Source organism: Mytilus trossulus, chromosome 3 (genome assembly GCF_036588685.1).
Source record: "Mytilus trossulus isolate FHL-02 chromosome 3, PNRI_Mtr1.1.1.hap1, whole genome shotgun sequence".
NCBI classification, from domain to species: domain Eukaryota; kingdom Metazoa; phylum Mollusca; class Bivalvia; order Mytilida; family Mytilidae; genus Mytilus; species Mytilus trossulus.
The window spans coordinates 10884144-10905086 of record NC_086375.1 but is presented as its reverse complement, the minus strand read 5'-3'; the positions used below and the strand labels follow the sequence as shown (position 1 = coordinate 10905086).

Below are 20943 nucleotides of genomic sequence, written 5' to 3'. Positions count from 1 at the left end.
ACATAAAAAGACAAAATGTCATTGATATCCTCTCGTCAGTTCTTATAAATGTTCTGATACAATTGACATATATAAATAAGGTCAAATTCACATATGAGATCATATGAGATTATGTCAGATGACATGTACAGCTGAGTCTCTCGCGTATGGCATATCGTTTGTGATATTCTTTACAGTCATTCTGTATGTGCCTTTCCTAAGTCTGGAGCCTGTATTTCGGTGGTAATCGTTTGTTGCTGTGTTAAACATTTGTTTTTTATTTTGTTTTTTTTGTACATAAATTAGGCCGTCAGTTTTCACGTTTCATTTATACTTGTCATTTTGGGAGTATTTAAAGCCTACTATGCGATATGGGATTTCTATATTGTTAAAGGCCGTACGGTGACCTATTGTAAGTTTCTGTGTAATTTGGTCTCTTGTGGAGAATCGTCACTTGGTAATCACACTACATCTTCTTTTTTTTTTATATATTTATACCAAATATAGTTGATTTATACTGAAAATATCCGAGAACCTGACCTTCTAGACGGAAGTTCTTACGAATTAAATTATATAAATAAATACTATATGGAAGTTCGTAAGAATGAAATTACAAAGTATAAATACTACAAGGAAGTCCTTAAGAACAGAAGTTATAATTTCCTCTAAATCATAGCCTCGCGCTAATTAAATGATTTAAATGACAAAAAAGGCGCAAGTCAGGACCGACAACCGAGCCAGGGCCGACCGTGCAAGAGCTGTATAGCCAGCCAAGGTCGTTAGAAACTTCCATTTGTTGTTGCCTCGTGCTCATAGGAGATTTAGACAAAAGAGATTCAAAGCATGATTACCACACCAAGAATTTGTCCTCTTTCATTTGAAGGTTATTGCTATGCAACTATACGGAAAACATCGTCAAGTTCAGCTTACTTTCGTCTTCCGTATCTAATCTTTTCATCTTTTCTGCTAATTTCCTGACAACCTTTTTACAATGTGTTATCTTTTTATGTAACAAAATGTATGAATTATATAAATCAATTATTTCTGGGTGTTTAAAAAAAATCTCTTGATTTTAAGATAAGAAGTGGGCTTAAACGGTCTTTGCAATTGTTAATTTTATCCTTTCTTCAATAAGTGAACGTCACCAACAGTTGGCTTATTTCTTATTATTACCTGAGAATCTTACCATACTATGAAACTTAAGATCGACCACTCAACCATAACGAAATTAAAATAAGAGATAACACAAATACAGCTGGGTTTGTCCCATACTTGTAATGACTTATCTAGCTAGAAATTGACAAAAGGGAAGATTTCAACTTTCCAATCGTGAATTTTACAATTATATATAGCAGCATTCAGTGGCATAAACATGCAAATTTGAAAGATTTATTGGCGCTTTCTCGCCGTTATGGGATATCTGTGTTACATTAAACCAACAAAATCTCAAACCATAATGTCGTAACCAAAGGTTTTCCCTTTTTTATTCCCTAATTATTCATCCCCATGATAAACATAACGAATGCTACATTTGGAATCGGATCTACTACCCTTCTTTGTTTTTATACTGTTATTGGACCCTAAAAATCAGACCAAAACACGGAGAATTGTTGACAGAAACTTCGTTCCTGAAGGTATCTAATGATAAAAAGTGTTTAACCTTCCTACATAATGCACAGCAAACAAAAGTACAACAGCTAGAATAGCATCCCTTTGACTAAAATCTGAGACAACATTTTCAAATAGAAGACATAAATCAAATGCCTTTAATTTTTGTTTCAGATATATAAATGAGGTGCTAGAGTCAATGCTTAAATTCAATGATTGATCAAGTCAACTTGAAATAAAACATATGACAAGACAAATGGTTTCGAGACACTTACCCCAAAAAAAATCTTGGAAAAATGGTAGTGAGTAATTAACATTTTACTTTATTTATAGTAATACTTAGAGGTTAGAAATTGAAAAAAGTCATTTCAACTAAACTTTTATACACAATGTTAACTTAAACATATATTCTTAGGTAATATTGATACTTCATTTATTCCTTTTCCCTTATTAGTCAATTTTCCAAATTAGCATATCCACATTCTCAAGTAGCAACACATCATATGCAGTCTTCGGCATTGGTTATCTAATGTGGTGAGGTTGGTTAGTGCAAGTTGTCATTACATCAATAGAAAAATCACAGGTGTGCTTTTACCTCAAAGACTTCTATATATGACAACTTTTCTCATATATTAAGAATTGAGCCGGTATTTGATCTACAGATACTTGTATATCGTATCGGTCAATCAATTCATGACGTTGAGTATAAAATGTATATACGAAGTTTCATGTGTTTTAGTTTGTAACCCGGATTTCGTTTTTTCTCTAAATTTGATTTATGCATTTCGAACAGTGGTATACTACTGAAGCCATTATTTATTTTAAGTAATAATTAGAGGTAAAAAAATATATGTGAAGAGTAAAAGCCTTTATTTAAATCTTTTACCTAATATTCCATACAAAATGGCAACTTGAATTTATCTCTAAAGTAAAAGTGAAGCCTATTTTTTTCTCTCTCACATTTTCAATGAGCATATCTATATTCTAGATAAGTAATACATCATCTATACAAGCCTTTGGCAGTTGTTATCCCAGTTGATGAGGTATGTTAGTGCATGATGTCATTCCAACGATTGTATTGGACAGATGTACTATTACAGCATACACAACGGTTATTTGTTATTAGGGAAACTACCTAAATCATCATTTCATCGCAACACTACATGAGCAACAGTGTCTCTTTGTTTCTATGCTTGTATTTTTTTCTAGTTTGAAATATCATCAGCCCAATTTAGTCAGCACTTCTGTGTCGACACTCATTATCATTTATATGGTAATAACTATAAATCAATGTTTACAAAACTTTTTCGAATGACTCAGCATTTTGTATGCCAAGAATATATTCCCTTAGCTTCATTTGGCTAAACCTTTCGAAGTTTAGAGCATTCAATGCTCAAAATCACATTTAATATAAAGAAGATAACATGGCGGAAATAAATCAAAGTGGGAAAATACAGAAAACCCAAACCTGGGAAGAAGTCAGTTAGGGAACAACCATTTAACTTGAAGGTGGGTGGGGTATGGGTTTTCCCCCAACAAGTATCTCTAATTTGATGAAAACAAATATTGTGGTCAAGCCTATGTAAACAAAATGGAATCCAGATTTTCCCGATGCCCCCTTAGAAGTAAAATGGTTTCCCCTTACTGTTTATAATCATGACAATCTTTGATGAATTTGTTTTCTGCTCCACAGGTTGACCATATAAAAAAGAAGATGTGGTATGATTGCAAATGAGACAACCGTCACAAGAGACCAAAATGATCTTTTTTTATACATGTTTTATTGGATGAAATTCGAATGATCAATGAAGTTGTATAGTAGGAAATGGTTCTATCATATTTTGCAGTCATTTGATACATCAAAGGTGAATAAGTTTGTATGTACATGGACACTTTTATGTCTAAGTGTTTTAAACAATTTAAAACCTATTATAACATAATTTGAATTTTACTGAAACTGTTTTTGCTCTGGTATTTAGTATCATTCCTTATAAGCAATCATGCTAAACATTCTAAAGCACATGACATTTCTCCTGTATGTTCTATAGCTATAATGCCAATTTCTTTATGACAACTTATATACCAGTCTTTTTACTGTAGCGGTTATCTGGGACCAATGATTCCTTGTTTGCCTCAAAAATTTGGTTTATGGAAAAAACACTGATCACTCAATGTATTATGGACAGCGGTTCAATAAACAATATTTATTACCAAATGCAATATGGAATCTCAGTTCAAATACCATTATTGTATTTATACATATGTTGTGATTTGTAGATGTATATACAAATATTGACTTTTCTCTGTGGTACATTTTTTATATGGGTTTTATTTGCTCTGAGCAATGTCATTGCACAAAAATGACTTCAAAGACCGACAGAAACACGTCTGGTCTAGATGTTTACTAAAAATCTAAAATCCTGTCCACTTTTACTTTACAGTAAAAGATGAAACTAAAAAAATAGTGTGATGAGACATACACAAGCAGTATCAATTACATGCGGACATTCTTACAAATTGCACGCATAAACTTTACAATAATATCAAAACTATTATATTTTGGTATCTTTTACTTTTCAACACACTCTACACTTTTTCTTATTCTAAATTAAAATATCAACTACATCTTCCCTACACTTAGAATGTATGTGTTGACTTCAGCTACTGTTACCTCGCATTTATAGCTTGTACACTAAATATATGAAGATTTCAAAAAAAGATAATCATAAATCATAAGTCGAACATGACAAGCAGGTATCACCATAATCAGAAGAAATCGAAAACTAACAACATTCCGCCAAAATCCTAAAATTAGTACTAAGGATTGACAAACTTTTATCTAACTATTTTCTTTATCAGGAACTTCAAACCCTTTAAAATTGAGTTGTTGGTGCGATTTGATACCACATTATTAGTCGATTTTATGATGTCATAAATTAAGGTACAGTAGTTTACTGATGGTAGAATATTATTGAATCAATTAAGAAGAGAAATCAAGGTATACAATGAAAATTCAGAGATTCCCAATCAGTATAGGGTGTGCCGTCATGGGGGCGAAGCGTCTCCATACAGGATGGCAAAGCATCATTTAAGGGATGGAATGGTAGTATGTGAAATTTATCTTTCAAATCGAACAACTAAATTCAAATGACATCCGTAAATCAAGGCGACAGCAGTTAACTGATGTTCAATTATCGCAAATTGATTGAAAAGAGTCGCAGGAAGACAAACAAAAATTTGAAGGAATTTCATTAACTCAAAATGGAGCGTATATAGTGGCAGCACATGCACTCAATAAAGTGTGAGAATAGGTTAAACGTTTCCTGATATACATGCATGTTTTACGTCAGTCGGATTCACATTGAGTCAAAATGTCACAATCTGGACTGTGACACAATCAGTCAAATTAAAGGTTAGACAACATTTTGGTATCTTAAGATCTAAGCCCACGAAATCATGTAGATAGTAGGTTGAGATTGGGTTAAAAAAGAGTATCACTAATCCGTAGAAAGAATCAAATGAGAAAGACATTCAAACTGGTTTTGTTTGCAGAAATAAATTTCATCGGTAAGATCAATTTAGAATGGCGTGTGTTATAAAGTCCAGTTTAACTGACTATTACAGTCATATCTTTCTTATTTCATAAATATGCATTCTAATGAACTGAAGAAACGTTATAAGACCATTAAATACATTAATATTTTAAAATATCTTATAAAAGGAAGGAAAGACAAATTTAAAAGAATCAATTTTAAAGTTACAAACCTTTTTCCTCTAGGATCTTCCTACTAAATAACTTTCCATAGTATTTCTAAAAAGAATACACATCTTCTATTAATAAAATATTGTTAACTTCTATAACATATAGGTTATTTATTTTCTTCCCTTTTAAATACATCTATTATCAAATATTTGCATTGCAAAATTTTGATTCCAGAAAAAAGTTAAAACAATATATGTAATAAATATAACAAAATGACGGCAAATGAAAACTGTTTTCATTCAGGTTAAGTAATTTGAACCTAATTTATATAACGACAAGCACTGGTTTATAGGGTTATACATATGTTTCTGCCATGAAGGTATCAGGGCCCAGTATTCAGGTCGTCTTCTGTTGACAAGAAATATCATGAATAGTTTCTTTTACTATAAATTTACTGTTTAGTAAATATTGAATAACTCGAAATACAAAGTGGCACTGATGTTTGATTCTACCACAATGCACACATTCCTTAATCGTAATTCGAACATGCATTATTTTATTTTTTCGGTCATTGTTGCTCTTCTACTCCGTCTTTTATTTGCTTTACCAATTGTTAAGCCATTGAAAAGTCTTTTGTAGATGAAACACTCGTCTAGCGTACCAAATTGCAAGCCTAGTACTTTTGATGATTTCGTTTAATACTAGTTTTCAATGTTTAACTTCCAGTGCCTCTCTTTCCCTAACTTCTTAAGGCATTTATACATGAACATGAAGTTAATCACCTATCTTATTGCTTGTTCTCTTTTATCTTGATAAGATAAAAAATAATCTCTTGGTGAACTTAGCAATGAACAGTCTGATTATGCTTTATTACCTGTCCAGTATCACACAAGCAAGTAACTATTGTATGGCCTGGTCCCATCAACTTAGCTGCTTGCACTGCCCCTACTACATTTAATCCCGACGAAGCACCAACAAAAAATCCCTCTTCATGTAATAAGCGAAATACCTAGATCAAAATACACATATATTTCAAATAATAGTTTATGTTAATAAAAAAAGATAGTAGAAATATTTGAAACAACATTTTACTTAATCTTCGATGATGTGTTTTTCGATCATCGATGGATTTATAAATTGTTTTTTTTAAAACTTCGAGCAGTTAGATAACCTTCAATATAAGTTGTTGAATCTATTGTATAACAGCTTCACTGTCAAAATAAATATTGTAAATTATGTTGAATATACGAAAACAGAAAAATAATTATGGTCGAAAAACTGAAAAAGGCCTTAGTGTCACATTTTTGGGTTTGAGCGATCCTAATGTAGTTTAGATGCACGAAATTATATGAATGTTGTTATTTGATATCTTCTTGTAAGACATTCATAATTTTCAGGCCTTCCACTTCTTCATTTTTATACTTTTAATATTCATATTTAGACTTTAATTATAAACATATATCTTCAAATCTCCAATTGACTGTGTTTGGGAGATAATGATACCCCAAAATTGTATATGTACACTCACACCACATCTTCCTATATCTACTAACCATTTCAACTGCATCTGTATCTTTTATCAAGAAAGCATCATCGATTGGCGTATCTTTTAAATTATCTGTCAACCGACCTTGACCTATTCCTTCTGCTATTGAACTTCCCTCTGATCGTTCTAATTTTCCGTGTTTAAAGTAATTATATAAAACACTGCCCTAAAATTATAAACATTGTTTTTCCTCAATAACACTTAGTTCTAACTCAAAGTTATTTGTCATATTAACAAATACTTTTATTTCTTAACATCTTAATAAAAATAATAATAAGAAAAAAAACCCAACTCTTTTCATTTTTCTGTTGAGTAAAGTTTTACCTGCATGCTTCTAAAACAATTCGCTTATTCGATACTTTTATAGGAATAAAAGTTGTTTAATAACTAATTGAGTCAATGCAGTCAAGAGCAACCAGACAGGAACTATACGCTTAGAACCGATAGAATTCATACATCGTGCAAGAGTAACTATAATTAAAAAAAAACATTTTTGAATAAATCACCATATGGTGTTATCCGGAATGAATCTTCAAAAGTCCATTATACTATCATGTCTGATAGAGTGAACATGGATACATAATAACTACAACTGGTCATCTTACTATAGGCTCCTCTCGGAAACCGTTAATTTAAAATTGTTTGATGCCTGAAGTTTAGAATATAAACATTTTACATTTCTCATTAAAATATCTTTGTGCTATCATCGAATAGCGAAATTGAAGTGATATGAATAATTTAAAGTACACTCAACCAAACAAGACATAGCAAACGAAAGTTAAGTATACTCTAGTCTAATGGAAGAAAGCACATAATTTTAATTGTAAGCTTTATTCATTGTTCACGTCATGATTACCAAGTTCACCCAAAGAATTCGTGCTGTGTCTAATTTCGTAAATCGCAGGGAATTGGAATATGGGTCAATACACAAGTACATTGTTGTTCATATAACTACAAAAAGTTCCAGCTAATATATGTAAATTTGTGTATTGTTGAATTACTGCCTAGACAAGTCAGTCGAACTTTTTTTTTACAGATTATTAATTTTGCATTTAACTCAGAATATTATTTTACACACATATCTTAAATTTTACAAAATTATTTAATTGATCATTTATGCCACAGAAAAAAACCAATATAAAAGCAAAGAAGATACTAAGTGTCGCTAGAAAATCATCTATAAGAAAGAAATAAACTCATCATAGATACCAGGACTAAATTTAGTATATACGCCAGACGCGCATTTCGTCTACAAAAGACTCATCAGTGACGCTCGAATCCAAAAAAGTTAAAAAGGCCAAATAAAGTACGAAGTTGAAGAGCATTGAGAACCAAAATTCCTAAAGGTTTTTGCCAAATACAGCTAAGGTAATTATGCCTGAGGTAGAAAAGCCCTAGTATTTAAAAAAAATCTCATTATAATACCAAAAATTTGTAAACAGTAAATTTATAAATATAAACATATCAATGACAATTCATGTCAGCACAAATAGTGCTGACTTCTTGGCTTGTGATACCCTCGGGGAAATAAATCTCTACCAGCAGTGGCATCGACCCAGTGGTTGTAAATAAATTCATCATAGACACCAAGACTTAATTTAGTATATATGCCAGAAGCGCGTTTCGTCTACAAAAGACTCATCTGTGACGCTCGAATCCAAAAAGTTAAAAAGGCCAAATAAAGTACAAAGTTGAAGAGCATTAAGAACCCAAATTCCGAAAAGTTTTGCCAAATACAAATAAGGTAAACTATGCCTGAGGTAGAAAAGCCCTAGTATTTCCAAAAAAATCCAAAAATTTGTAAACAGTAAATTTATAAATCTATACTATTAAACGAGAAGACCTCATTTTGTGTGTCGCTTCTCTTCCTTCCACAATAAATTATTCATCATGCCTCTGTGTTGTTTAGGTAACATGCATAGTCGCATTTGTCATCCGTTCTTATGATTATTCATATTGAGTTATTTTGGGAGAAAAACGACAAAATAGGTGTCCGGATATTGTTTCCGTTATCACACTGACTTTTAGTCATAGATAAGACTTCCGGTTTTAAACATGCACAAGAACAACCAATCGTATGATAGATTACAAAAATGAAAAATAAATAAGCCAATCAGAGCGTTTTCAATATCATGGTTTTTAGATCGCAAGAACCACAACTATTATACCTCCTTAGAGACAATTATGTGTTCGCGTTTATCCACCTGTAAACTACGATTTTACTACTATAATATACAGAGACTCTTTATTCTGTTTACTTTTTTCTGAAATACTTACTATCTAAGGGGTCATACCAGTTGCATATATATATTGAAATAAGTAAAACATGTGGAAACAAGAATGTTTGGGAGAAAAACGACAAAATGGTGTCCGGATATTGTTTCCGTTATCAGACTGACTTTTAGTCATAGATAAGACTTCCGGTTTTAAACATGCACAAGAACAACCAATCGTGTGATAGATTATAAAAATGAAAAATAAATAAGCCAATCAGAGCGTTCTCAATATCATGGTTTTAGATCGCAAGAACTACAACTGTTATACCTCCTTAGAGACACTTATGTTTTCGCGTTTATCCACCTGTAAACTACGATTTTACTACTATAATATACAGAGACTCTCTGTATTCTGTCTACTTTTTCTGAAATATTTACTATCTAAGGGGTCATACCAGTTGCATATATATATATATTGAAATCAGTAAAACATGTGGAAACAAGAGTGTGTCCATAGAATACGGATGCCACATCGTCACTATCATTTACTATGTTTAGTGGACCGTGAAATGGGGTAAAATCTCTAATTTAACTAGAAAGATCATATCATAGGGAACATATTTACTAAGTTTCGAGTTGGTTGGACTTCAACTTCATCAAAAACTGCCTCGACAAAAACTTTAACCTGAAGCGGGACAGACGGACGGACGAACGAACGAACGGACGAACAGACTAGAAAACATAATTCCCATAAATGGCGCATAAAAGTTATTGTTGAAAGTGAAAACTTTAACCTGAAGCCGGACAGAAGGACGGACGAATGAACGAACGGACGAACAGACTAGAAAACATAATTCCCATAAATGGGGCATAAAAATTTATTGTTGAAAGTGAAAGTATGTGTTTGGCCAAAATGAAAGTAGGGTCGAGATTAAAGGGAGGCAGGACTTATTCGGGACGTCGGGATCGGGTGTTTTTAAGCTCGGGATTTCAGGATTGATCTTTACAGGATGCGGGAATATTTTTTTTTAATTTCGGGATGTCGGGATATGAATGTCATGAATTTCGTTAAAATACGCACCTCGGGATTTCATGTTTTTAAGCCCGTGATTTCGGGATCAGGCCCCCTCAGACCACCCCTCAAATGAGCCTTAGTCATTTTTACGAGATTCAAATCCTACCATTGGCATGTTATTAGGGCTATCAAAAGGAAAAGCACTGATGGATGGTCCTAGAAGCACATTTTATTAGAATAACAATGGTCTATAAGCAGTTTCATTTATTTCATGTTTGAAGAGGTGCAAATTTTTAATTTAATTGACTTTTACCAAAAAATGCATTGTAGCAAAGGGGAAGAATAAATGTGGTATAAGGCTATTTTTCGTGCTTCACGAAAAATAATTGAATTTAACAGAAAGGAAACACATAACGGACTTTGGAAAAAAGGGAGAGGGCTTTTGATACCTTATATGAAATTCTCCAGTCATAATATCTTTTACAAAAATTCATCCTACAACAGTTTACAAGTTGTATATGCCCGCGATTTCGCGGGTGTGTTCTAGTATAACCATATAAATAAAGGGAACAGTAGTATACCCCTGTTCAAAACTCATAAATCCATGGACAAAAAACAAAATCGGGGTAACAAACTAAAACCGAGGGAAACGCATTAAATATAAGAGGAGAACAACGACATAACCCTAAAATGTAACACACACAGAAACGGACCGAGCATCAGACAAAATCCCACGAGAATAACAAATATAACATGAAAACCATACCAATGACAATTCATTTCAGCACAAAAAGTGCTGACTACTGGGCTTGTGATACCCTCGGGGAAATTAATTTCCACCATCGACCCAGTGGTTGTAAAAAAACTCATCATAGATACCAGGACTAAATTTAGTATATATGCCGGACGCGCGTTTCAAAGTCTTCCAAAAAACTTAACAAAATCAAAAGATTGACGCATGAAAATCAACGGCAAAATCAGTTGTTTCGAATAGATTAGACATTCCGTTAACACTAGTTCCTTGCTAAACTGATTCAATTTAAAATTTACACTTGGAGTGATTTGAAAAAAGGTTTATGATCCGGTTTTCTTCGCTTAATCGATTAATGACTGTTGAACAGCGGCATACTACTGTTGCCTTTATTCTTTCATATATACAAATCAATTTTCTTATGAAATCATATGCACAGAACAAAATGATAGTTTTTTTTTTTAAATTAAAACGACCCGCCGAAATTTTCCCCAGCAAGCATTTACAGAAATCAAAGAGAACCACTTTTATATGTGTTAAAACAGTGTTTAAAAATCATATTTTAGGTTTTTGGACATTTAACAACACAGTTATTTGAAGGGTTATGTCTAGTAGAGGATTGAGGTGTTTGATTAACAATATTGCGCAAACCAGTGAAAAAACATAATTTTTAAAAGTCGTGCAACAAAACGTGGATGTCAAGATCAAATAATAAAATATTATAAAATGACTATATTTTTCCTTCCTTAAAAAATCTTTTATTTGTCATAATTCTTAGTGAAGCAGCTGTGGTGTCTACCTATGGACAGTAATGTAAATCTATGGTCAACATTGGCATTCAAGAAGCTTTCACGTAGAACAAAAGATATGAAAATATAAACATTATCTGTTTATTTTTTTCTTCAATCCACGTGTTGTTGTTGGATATTTAGACCTTATAATATAGCAAAGAATTGACCATACGGTTCGTTTGGGAGTGTACAATGTCTACTAGTACAAGGTCAATAATCATCAACATGAAGGTCAACATGAAGGTCAATATGAAGGTCACCACGAGACTCTACTGCGACTCTTAGAGTTGTATGTCTCGACTTATTAATCTTTAATGAATATTCTATTCTCTCCTATGCAACAGGCTCCTGAAAGTATGATGAGGGATAAAATCGTTTTTATGTTCATAACAGTTTTTATCAAAGTCTGAAAAAGTAGCGATTTAAGACGATATTCCAAAAAGAATACTATGTGTGCAAAATAAACAACTGAAATTTTATTTTTTGATTTATTACGCCGTCGAAAAATTTAAAGGCAAGACTTTATAAATTATTTCAAATTTTATAATTCTTTTTTTAAACTTCCCGATGAAGATCGAATCCATTGGAAACAATAAAGTCGGTTGTATGCTGTTAAAGTGCATTTAAAAAAAAATCGATTGTTAATGCGTTTATGGATTTGATAACTTTTAAAGAAAACAGAATAATCAGAAAAGCACACCTTAAGATTATAACAGTTCATCTCGTGCACACATCCATTACACAGCCATCTGTCATATCCTTACGCAAGTGTTAAACGGTGCTGTAGGGTAACGTATGTTCTTATGTAATAGTAAATCAAAGACACACGTACCAAATAATCCATTTCAGAATCTAATTCATTAACTATTTACAAAAGCCTACGGTATAAGATTGAGACTGGAAATGAGACAACAACCTGACCAAAGAACAGAAACCAACATAAGAAGCTTTTTAGTCAAAACGATCTAAACAATGAAAAATCAACCAATGAAGTTTTAAAGTTATTGTCTGACATGTTGACGACGGACGGATGGATAGACAGATGGATGGATGGATGGACAGATGAACGAATGGACGAACAACGGTATACCATTGAAAGGTCATGAAAGTAAAAACGTAACCTTCCGAAGCATCAAAATCAGTATATGTAAGACTGGTTTTCTTTTAATGGGTCGAGTTCAGATTTACGAATGTATCATATTTCCAATAGTGATTGCTCTAACCACTAAGTAATTCGCAACTGTACATAACAAAACAGCGTCAGGACCAATTAGGTCTAAATCTAACTGAGACAGGATGGCTAAGGGTTCTTACAAATGGCATGTGTGTTCGATGATGTCTTTGTACATTTAGGGTTTCTTAGCATTTTGCGTTCAAAATAATGGTAAAAAAATCCACAGATTGACAATGCTAAACTGAATTATCCTTACTTATCGTCTTCTAAGATACAACAATTAAATAAAAAGTAACGCAGACTTTGCCCTTCTTATTCATTGCTATCATGTGTATTTTGTTTTCATGTTTTCTAAGTATCAACATTATAACAATCAAATTCTAAGTTTGTTATGTAGAAGGAGGGTTATATGATCAAAGAGACCTAAAAAGAATAGCCAATACCTTCTTTTGTCGAGTTTGTCCGACGGGAGTGAATCCTTAATATCTTACATTTTTTAGAAGCGTATGTGACAATTGGTGACAATGTCAGAGCAATGACGACTGTTTACTCTAATAAAAGTCTGTATCGACACTTTGATAAAATCTGAAAACAACAAGTAATGAAGTTGGTGTGTCCAACGTTTTTCTTGATTTCCTTCAGAACCTGAATTTTGAGAGTCAGGGAGCCATAGCACTTGAAGAGTTACGGGACCAATATATATATAAAAAGAATAACAAAACCAATGTTAAAAAACTCATCATAGATACCAGGACTAAAGTTTAGTACGTCAGATGCGAGTTGTATAACTTTGCCTGAGGATGTTGAAACCTTTGTTTCTTATCTTTTTTCAATATATTTATGTAACGTAGATTATGAATGATTCCAATGGTTTGTTACTGACTAATGGGCTGTTGATACCCTCGGGAACTACCTGTTTACCAGCAACAGTATAACGCAGAGCTAGAAAATCAAATAACACTTGATAAAACCAATTTTAGGAAAAAGGTCTCCAATTAATAAGTTTATATATCTTCAACATCACAAACCGATTTGTACAACAAAAAATAAGTCATATGTTGCTAATGATCAAATTTGTACTTTGTGCTGAATAGAAGAATGCAGTGCAATTGTCAAGAGTTTTAACGTATGTTAACTCGATTACATCTTAAACATTCTAGAGGCCTTTTAAGCAAGCATTAATGTAGACACAAAAGTTATCATAAATTTTATGACGGTATACACCATCTCTGTCTTTTTGTTTTACTTACATATTCTGGTCATTATGAGTTGATTCTATTCGACTGTCATACAAGTGAGAGGTTTAGCTAGCAATAAAACCATGTGTAATCTGCAATTTTCAACATGAGGAAATGCCTGCAATAAGTCACTAATATGACAGTTATTTTCCATTCGTTTGATGTGTCTGACCTTTTGCTTTTTAATTATGGACTTTCGCTTTAGAATTTTACTTGGAGCTCAGTATTTTTAATACTCTCCTTTTTTAACAACCCATTTTTCAGTGAAACGGTGTAATATAGTAAACAATTGAGCATTTTTCACTTTAATTTAGACTCCAAATGCAAGGACTCACGATTAAATCTGATTTGATATTTTTGGTGTTTTCACGCCAGTTTAAAGCATCGATGTTTTTGCTACTTGAGCCCCAGTCCAACTAGAACACGATCGCATCACGCTCACCGCGATCTAATATAAATTTAGACCGTGGTGAGGTCGCGGTATTAGCGGCAAGAAAATATAAATTTTCGTTGCTTTCACGATTCTACTACGTCCTCATTACGCTTCTACAGCGATCCCGCTACGATTATACCACGTTCTCAACGCGTTTATTCTGCGACCTCATTATCAAGATTTTCTTCGTTCACGTTCTCACTACGACCATACCACGAGTTATCCGATTGTAACACGATTTTACCACGCTTTTACTGCGATTATAGCACGTTATTACCACGATTATATTACGTTCATACCGCGATCTTACTTCGTTGTCGGTAATAACGTAAACACATTGTTCCATTCCTTCTATTATTGATTAAAACGTAGATATCTCGGAAATAATACAGTCATGCCAGCAAAATCTTCTAAAACATACAGGCGTGGTGGTAGGGGTTGATGTTAAGACAGAGGGAGCTCTGAAAGTAACGAATCCTGTTCAATCAGAGATTTCGGAAAGTACAATTCAACCTAAATTACAATCTTTTGCTGGTCCATAAAGCTCAAATGACGATAATTAAGTGGATGATAGCAGAGATGACACAAATGTGTTAATAGATATAGGAAGATGTGGCATGAATGCCAATGAGACAACTCTCCATCCAATTAACAATTTATAAAAGTAAACCATTATAGGCCAAGGTATGGCCTTCAACACGGAGCCTTGGCTCACACCGAACAGCAATATATAAAGTGCCCCCAAAATTACTAGGGTAAAACCATTCAAACGGGAAAACCAACGGTCTAATCTATATACAAACGAGAAGCATGGTTGAGCCGTTAGAGAAAATTGACAAGAAGTCCTAACTTCATACAGACAAACAAAACCTGGAATTACATAATATATTTTCTGTAAAAATGACAATGAGAATGAGGGTTGTAATACGAACGTAGTCAGGTCGTAAGAAGAGCGTGATGAGGACGGCATGGGCGTGCTAGAATCGTACTATGGTCTTGAACAGCGTGGTGTAAACGTGGTATAGTCGTAGTGAAAGCGTAGTTGGGTCGTGATGAGAACGTGATGGTCGTAGTAACGTCGCAGTAAGATCGCAGCGCAGTCCCTTCGAATAGAATAACTCTTTCGCTACGCTCTCAGTACGATGGTACAGAGACCTTTGCGATCTTACTACGACCTAAGTGCGCTCTCACTACGCTTCTACTACGACCTGATTTCGCCACGACCGCACCAAAATTGTTTTGAACATGTTCAAAATTGGCCACGCTAATCACGATCTTGAAGACCTTACCACGACCGTGATACGACCTTATTGTGATCTACACGATTGTACTACGATTTTTTTCACAGATCATAGTGCGATCGTGGCCTAGTGGGACTGTGGTATTAGACAACTCGGCAACCGAGGATCCGAGGATCCGAAATTACTAACGATCTGTTGATTTAAGCCGATTGCTACTGATTTTAACAGTATGTTTTTATATTCTGATTTTTTTCTTTTTTGTAAATTGTTTGCCTTTAGTTTTCTCGATGGTATTGATTTTACATTATTCAAGTACACGCCTTTTATAGCCGACTCCTAGTATATGATTAAGGTTATTTCAGTTGTTGAAGGCCATACGGCAGCCTTTTTCATTTAGTACCACTTCATGTAAACTTTTTTCTTCTTCATGTTTTTCATCATTGAAATCATACCTCTCCTCATTTTTATGTACATACATATAAATATGTATATAATAACCCAACAAATCTTTGATAATGTAAACAACAGTTTTCCCTAAAAGAGGCCTCACGACTGCTTTAATAGAGGTCTTTCCATGACTTTGTCTAGGTAATCTAATTGTGCATTTACTAATTCTACATTTCCATTAAAATTTACGTCAGACTGTTCACCCCAGTAACACTGGTGAACAGCTAAAGCATGCATCTGTGATCAATTATGAAAAAAGACTTAAAATGACAATACTAGTTTACAAATGTACTCAATATAATTGAAAGTATGCCAAGACTGTATAGGTATAATATTGATAGACAAAGATGTAGGCGGGAAAATAAACCACATCATATAAAACACCTTAGGTTTGAACGATATTGTTTCTTTTATCTTTAAAAAAAAAGCGGTAAAGGAAAACATAAAATGATTAAGATTGATAGTTTATGGGAAAGTTTAAAAGTAAAATCAATGTATCAGATACGATCTAATAACGACCCAATTCAAGAGGTTTCCGCATGAGAAAAACCATTAAACATGTAGGTCACATTCTACGACTAAAAGTAGCAATGGTTTCAGATTAACTGGGGTCTGACATACATATGTATATACGTGAGTTTTGAGGAGATTTGGTGTGTATCAAATTGTTTCTGGTGTTTTTTTTCAAGAAAATAAAGTGTTGAAGATATAAAAAAAAAACAAAAAACAAAAACCCATCAAAGATATAAGGCTTATATGTTTGAGCGAAAGACGCACATTTCGTCTACACCAGACTCTGCAATCACATCCGAAGCAAAACACTTTAAATAAAATTCACTCCAAATAAGTAGTTGAAAAGCATTAAAACCAAATATTTACTAAAAATTTAAGATAATGATAAGGTAATATGTTCCTTAAGTAGAAAATCTTTAGTAATATTAATTCAAATAATTCAAATAAATAGGGTGTGAGGAGGTTTGGTTTGATTCAAATTATTTCTATTATTTTAATAAAAAAAAATACACGACACTATAAGTACTTTTTACATAACAAGTTGTAAAGCGAGGAAATAGAAAGGACAATTTTCCTTTCCGAAGTTATGTGATCTACCCACGCCCTGGAAACATATACCGGATAAACATCTACATCTTGCATGTGAATGTCGCATATTAAGTATCAGGTGTCGTACTACTATGTTTACTACTGTAAGAGATCATAGATAATAATGTGGTATGACCTTAAAGATGTGATTGTTTTGTATGGTAAAAAATAATTCCGACAAAATGTTACCAAAAGTTAGCGTGTAATTATGCTACATGTATATCATTTTGCATAAATATAAATTAAAATTTGAATTAGTGACGTCAGCATTTTTAACATTTTTTTCAAGCTTTGCTATGTACTAATAAAAGGGTTATTTATTATAGTAAAAATCATAACTCGTAGAATCTATATTGCTCTGGCAAGCGCATGCAATATAAAATTCGACTCGGGACAATATTTTTCAAAATTAATGCATTAACCTTATGAATATTAACTGACTGATTTCATTAACATACACTATAATGGAATTTGATGCGCTTGTCACAATAAAATTGAGATTTAAAATTAAAATAGCACCTTAAAACAGGGTCAATCCACCATATTCTAAAAACGAAATTGCCCGTACCAAGTCAGGAATACGCAATTATGGTCCATTCGTTTGTTGTGTTTTATCTTTTGATTTTGCAATATGCGTTCAGAATTTTTTTTATTTCACTGTATACATTTTGTACTAATAAATCATATGATAACTCAACTCTCATCGGACGATTCAACGTCAATTGAGAATAACAGTTGAATTAAACCAAAAACCTTAAACTGGTGTTTTTAATTCGTTTGAAATGTTTGAGCTTTAAGAATATATTCTTACGGATCTAAACGTTGTGATCTAGCACATTAAACTCCGACTCCTCAGTGTATTAGTCTTTTCAAAATAAGGTTTATAAATTGTTATTTAACCTGTTATACAATTCATATGTTCTAATTTACCGTCTTCAATCCGTAACCAAGTAGATCAATAGAGGGGATTCATCTATCTGAATTTGAAAACAAATGTATACAAAAATGGAAACAAACTTTAACTTTATTCTATTGAAGCTTATTTGATCTCATAACACATCTCTACTATCATTTGAAAGTGTCTGTCCCAAACAGAGCTCGAATAAAATTTGAACTTTTCATATTTAACAGAAAATTATGTGGTGGGATCTTAATGCAGTCTCTGAAGTCTATTAAGAAGAGGTCAGACGAAGCCACTTAGGAAGCCACTTGAATTCAAAAATAAAAATAAAACTATAAAGCTATCAAATATCAAATAAACACCTCATAAAAACCACATAAGACACACGCCTTTCAGATTTAAGTAATAATGTTTATGTATTTTGTCTGATAAATAAGCTGTCTAAAAGTAACTCCAACGTCCTGCATTTATTGCATAACTGCACTTAAGTATCAGATTCTATCATTATAATCATTCATACACGAGGTTAAGACAATTTTGAAAGCATAAAAGCTTTTTTTTTCAATTTCAGAAACTAGACGAATGCTCTTTTCATAACGTCTTCTCTTCAGTTTAATGATGTTGTTAATAGATAAATTCATCATAGACACCAAGACTAAATTTTGTACATACGCCAGACGCGCGTTTCGTGTACAAAAGACTCATCAGTGACGCTCGAATCCCAAAAAAATTTAAAAGGCCAAATAAAGTACGAAGTTGAAGAGCATTGAGGACCAAAATTCCTAAAATGTTTGCCAAATACAGCTTAGGTAATCTAGAAAAGTTATTATGGTTTGTATTGTGATTAAGATTATAACTGCCACTATTTTTCACATTTTACCTATAATATATGTTTGTTTTGTTTTTTGTTCACACATTGATTCCAATATAATGAAATTTACAAGTGAGAGTTTTGCCAGCTATTAATTCATGTTTTATCAACTATTTTCTACATACGAAAATAATAGTGCCAAGTGAGAAATATGGCAGTTGTTATTCATTGTTTTGGTGTATTTTAGGTTTCAATTAAAGGACTTTCCATTTTGAACTTTCCTCGGAGTTCGGTATTTCTATTATTTTACTTTTTATTAGTAAAGAAATGATATGAAGAAAAATTCAATATATGTGAAAGTCTTGTTTATGGATATCTGTAATTCGAGCTTCACTGGTGAATCTTTTGTAGACGAACAGCGCGTCTGGTGCAAATATAAAATTTAAATCCTGGTATATATGTTGAGTTTATAAATGTATGGCAGTGAAATTACAGCTATGTTTAAAACAAGTTTGCAGCATGCCAGAAAGAAAGTGAATATTTATTACAGCACGTTTATATGAATGAACTTTTAGATAAATCCAAATTAAGATATATGAAGTATATATTAGGTGTAAACAAAAAGTCTTCTAACCTAGCTCTGCTAGGGGAGCTTGGTAGAGTCCCTTTATATTTTTCAGTTGTATTATCAATGCTAAAATATTGGTTTAGAATATAAAAAAAATATGAAAGATGGTTAACTGTATGATACCTATATGTGTAACAAAAACATGTTTAATAATAATATTGAATGTTGGTATTCATTCATACATTACATTTTTATAGCGAACCAAATGAAAGTTTTCCACAGAGTCGTCTGCTCTTTTCCAAGGTATTTAAACTTTTGCAGGTTTACCTGTCCCATTGAATCAATACAATAGCTATTGTTCTCTGTGTAGTTTATTCACTTGGACATTTAAATTTCTTCTAGGAGAAATCTATCACTCATTGATTTATTTGCCTGAACAAAAAAAAATATCTTCTTTGTTGATTGAAATACATGTATAAACTCACATAAACTGCATGTGATACAGTATTTATTCAATATCAATAATATATATCCAATCTGTTCAATATAAGCACTGATTTAATTACAAAAAGTTTATTTCTGATTTTTTTTAAGTACTGCATGCATTTATGTTTCAAAGAATCTGCATGTTTTTCGTGGTTCTTCAGTTATAAAGAATACATTTATGAAGACCTTTATTTAAACATTATCATTTTAAGTTTTTATTAGTGAACAGACTAAAAAATAGCCAATTTTAATAGGTAAAATGTTGAAATTTGATCAGAAATCAACTTTTAATTTTCAAATCAGTGTTTATATCAAACAAATTGAAAATGTGTTGTTGATTGAATGAATACAACATCACATGCAGTTTTATAATTACTTATTTGTACATGTATTTCCATCATTGACAGTTCAATTTTTTGTTCAGGTAAATTAATCAGTGAGTGATAGATTTCTCTTGCAAGAAATTTAAATGTCCCATCAAATAAACTATACAGAGAACAATACCTGTTGTATTTGTTAGATAGGACAATAGAACTGCCAAAAGTTTAAATCGACAGGTAACTTGCAGGTGAATCTGTAGAAAACTGTGATAGGCTTCGCAATAAAAAGCTGAATATTCATAATTTGGAGGGAAAGCTCTATCTTTTTATCAAGTCAGTTAAGCAAAATCTTTGTGAAAGTTTTGTAAAATTTTGGAACACAAAAAGAACCATTATATGTTTTTATTGATTGTTTTATTCTCAATATATCTAGATGAGTGTACCTGGACCATTGACATCTTAATGTCTCTAAAATTTCTTTATTCTCAATGTATCCACGCAGACAAATACAATACAAGACACCTGAAATGATTGATTTATTGATTGAGGTTTAATGCTACTTTAAAAAATATTACGATATTTCGAGGTAAACGATTTGATATTGTGGAGTAAGC

At 32.4% G+C, this 20943-nt stretch overlaps 1 protein-coding gene across 1 annotated transcript in view; it reads right to left on the bottom strand.

Annotated features, from left to right (window-relative positions):
* The window catches only part of LOC134710143 (uncharacterized), a 63983-nt gene that overhangs the window by 9731 nt on the left and 33309 nt on the right, over positions 1 to 20943 (bottom strand). The window contains exons 10-12 of the mRNA XM_063570355.1: positions 6844 to 7002; positions 6165 to 6299; positions 5353 to 5398 (exon numbers count right to left, since the gene is read on the bottom strand). Coding sequence (XP_063426425.1) covers positions 5353 to 5398; positions 6165 to 6299; positions 6844 to 7002 — 340 coding nt within the window. The remainder of the gene's footprint in view (positions 1 to 5352; positions 5399 to 6164; positions 6300 to 6843; positions 7003 to 20943) is intronic.